This window comes from Drosophila kikkawai, chromosome 2L (assembly GCF_030179895.1).
Source record: "Drosophila kikkawai strain 14028-0561.14 chromosome 2L, DkikHiC1v2, whole genome shotgun sequence".
Lineage (NCBI taxonomy): Eukaryota > Metazoa > Arthropoda > Insecta > Diptera > Drosophilidae > Drosophila > Drosophila kikkawai.
In genome coordinates, this window is record NC_091728.1 from 18415356 (window position 1) to 18417179 (window position 1824).

Sequence of the window (1824 nt, forward strand, 5' to 3'; positions counted from 1 at the left end):
CCGTGGTTAGTTGGAGTGGAGTGTCATTGGTTGTTTGGTGGTCGCTCGGCAGCTGGCGGCCGAATAAATCACGTATTTAAACAAGTTGCCCAGCTTGCCGGCGAGTGTAAACAGGGCACGTGCAGAACTTTGCTTTATGACAAATGTTCGCTAGATTTCACAGAAAAAAATGAAACGGAAACCGGAAACAGGAAACTCGGAATGTCATAATATCCCGATTAAAAGTAGAGTTTCTCTTTAGTAATTAGCACATAGATAAGAGAGACATTCGTTCTTTAGATAGTTTAATCTATTTAAACGAAGAAATCTAGGTTGCCTCAAGTCACGAATAGAGCAACAGACCTTCCCTGTCGTCCTCCAGTTTCTTTTCCCACAGCAACTTATAGTTCACATCTCTGGCCTGCCATTCCTGGAGTTCCGCTGCCGTGGGATATCCGTTTTGTACCCTGGCCAAGATCGGCAGCAAGGCAGCAATGGCCGAACGGGTTTCGTTGTGACAGCTGGAGTAAAGGGCCATGACGAAGCCAGTGGGGAATATAGCAAATCTTACGCCCTCATTTTCGGTGGTGTATGTGACGAAGGGTCGCCTCTTAGGGTTTCTAGTCACATGTTCCGCATGCAGTTGCGACAACAGCTCCACATTGAGCTTGAACGGCAAGCAGAAGGAAGCATGCACAATATTTTTGCTGAAGGTCTGGATGTCCGCCTTATAGTCCATCTCCTGCACCATCCGGACTACTTTGAATAGGGCATTTCGGGCAGCATCAGTAGACAGGGCGGTGGCCACCATTTTGCCACCGGCATATATCTTCACCTGGGCAAAGGTATTGTGCAGCCTCACGGACACGGAGGGATGGCTGCCCGGATCGAAGCGGGTATCGGGCATCAGGATGGCCAGCTCATACAGGTTGAACCGGCAACCAAAGTTCATAACGCATATGAAGGGTCTGTAGAGCAGCTGGATTCGCTTCTCCACCGCTGCCAGCTTGCTCGAATCCTTGAAGATGGCTTCATAGTCGATTTCACAATCGGGTCCCACCGGATCGCCCTTCTTCGAGGCCTCTTCCCAGCAAATATCCTTGGGTGGTCCGAAGAATTTCTGAATAAAGTCTCTCTCGGGAGCAATGGTCTCCGTTTTAATTTGCCCAACGCCCGAGTCTCCAGAATTGGATTTGCACTCAGTCAGGACCAGTTTATCGAACAGCTTATTCAGATAGGATAGTTTCTCAATGGGCTTGTCATCGTCCGACAGTCTGCCCTTTACCTTGAACTCTTCTCTGCAATAATTTTACTAATAAGACGAAGATGCACTAAAAACGCGGAGAACTCACGTATCGGTATCCCAACTTTCTTCTTTGGATTCCTCATAAGTGTCCATTATTCTTGAAAATAAAAGAAAACTGGCCTGGAACGTTTTTTTTATACAATAAATGTAGGTGATATGTTGTAAGAGAAAAAGCACACCAGATTCACAATATTAGAACTTGAATTTGACGTTAAAGCATTTACTTTGCATTTTCCAACATGTTCCCTTAAAAATATTTATCTAAGGTGTTTAATGACCTTCTATTTATCAATCAGCGCAACCATTAATAATATAAAAAAGTGTCCCCCTCTTTTTGTTTGTAAATTCATTTTTTTGTGTAATTCAAAATTATGATTGCGAATGAATCACTCTGATTGGCAAACGCAAAGCATTAATCCTGAGTAATTACTTTAGCCATCTGATGCTTTCACCAGATCCGAACATCAGTTATCCATTAAATCTAGGGGTTATATCCTATTTGTTGCTGTAAGCACTTGACAAACTATAACAAATTACCA

The 1824-nt window shown here is 44.0% G+C and overlaps 1 protein-coding gene across 1 annotated transcript; it reads right to left on the reverse strand.

Moving 5' to 3' along the window:
* Positions 1 to 218: 218 nt before the first annotated feature.
* On the reverse strand, positions 219 to 1487 carry Trf4 (TBP-related factor 4). The gene is made up of 2 exons (XM_017170660.3): positions 1332 to 1487; positions 219 to 1277 (listed from the first exon to the last, which is right to left on the reverse strand). The coding sequence occupies exons 1-2, from the start codon at positions 1376 to 1378 to the stop codon at positions 323 to 325; spliced, it is 1002 nt and encodes a 333-aa protein (XP_017026149.1). The 5' UTR covers positions 1379 to 1487; the 3' UTR covers positions 219 to 322.
* Between the last annotated feature and the right edge of the window lie 337 nt (positions 1488 to 1824).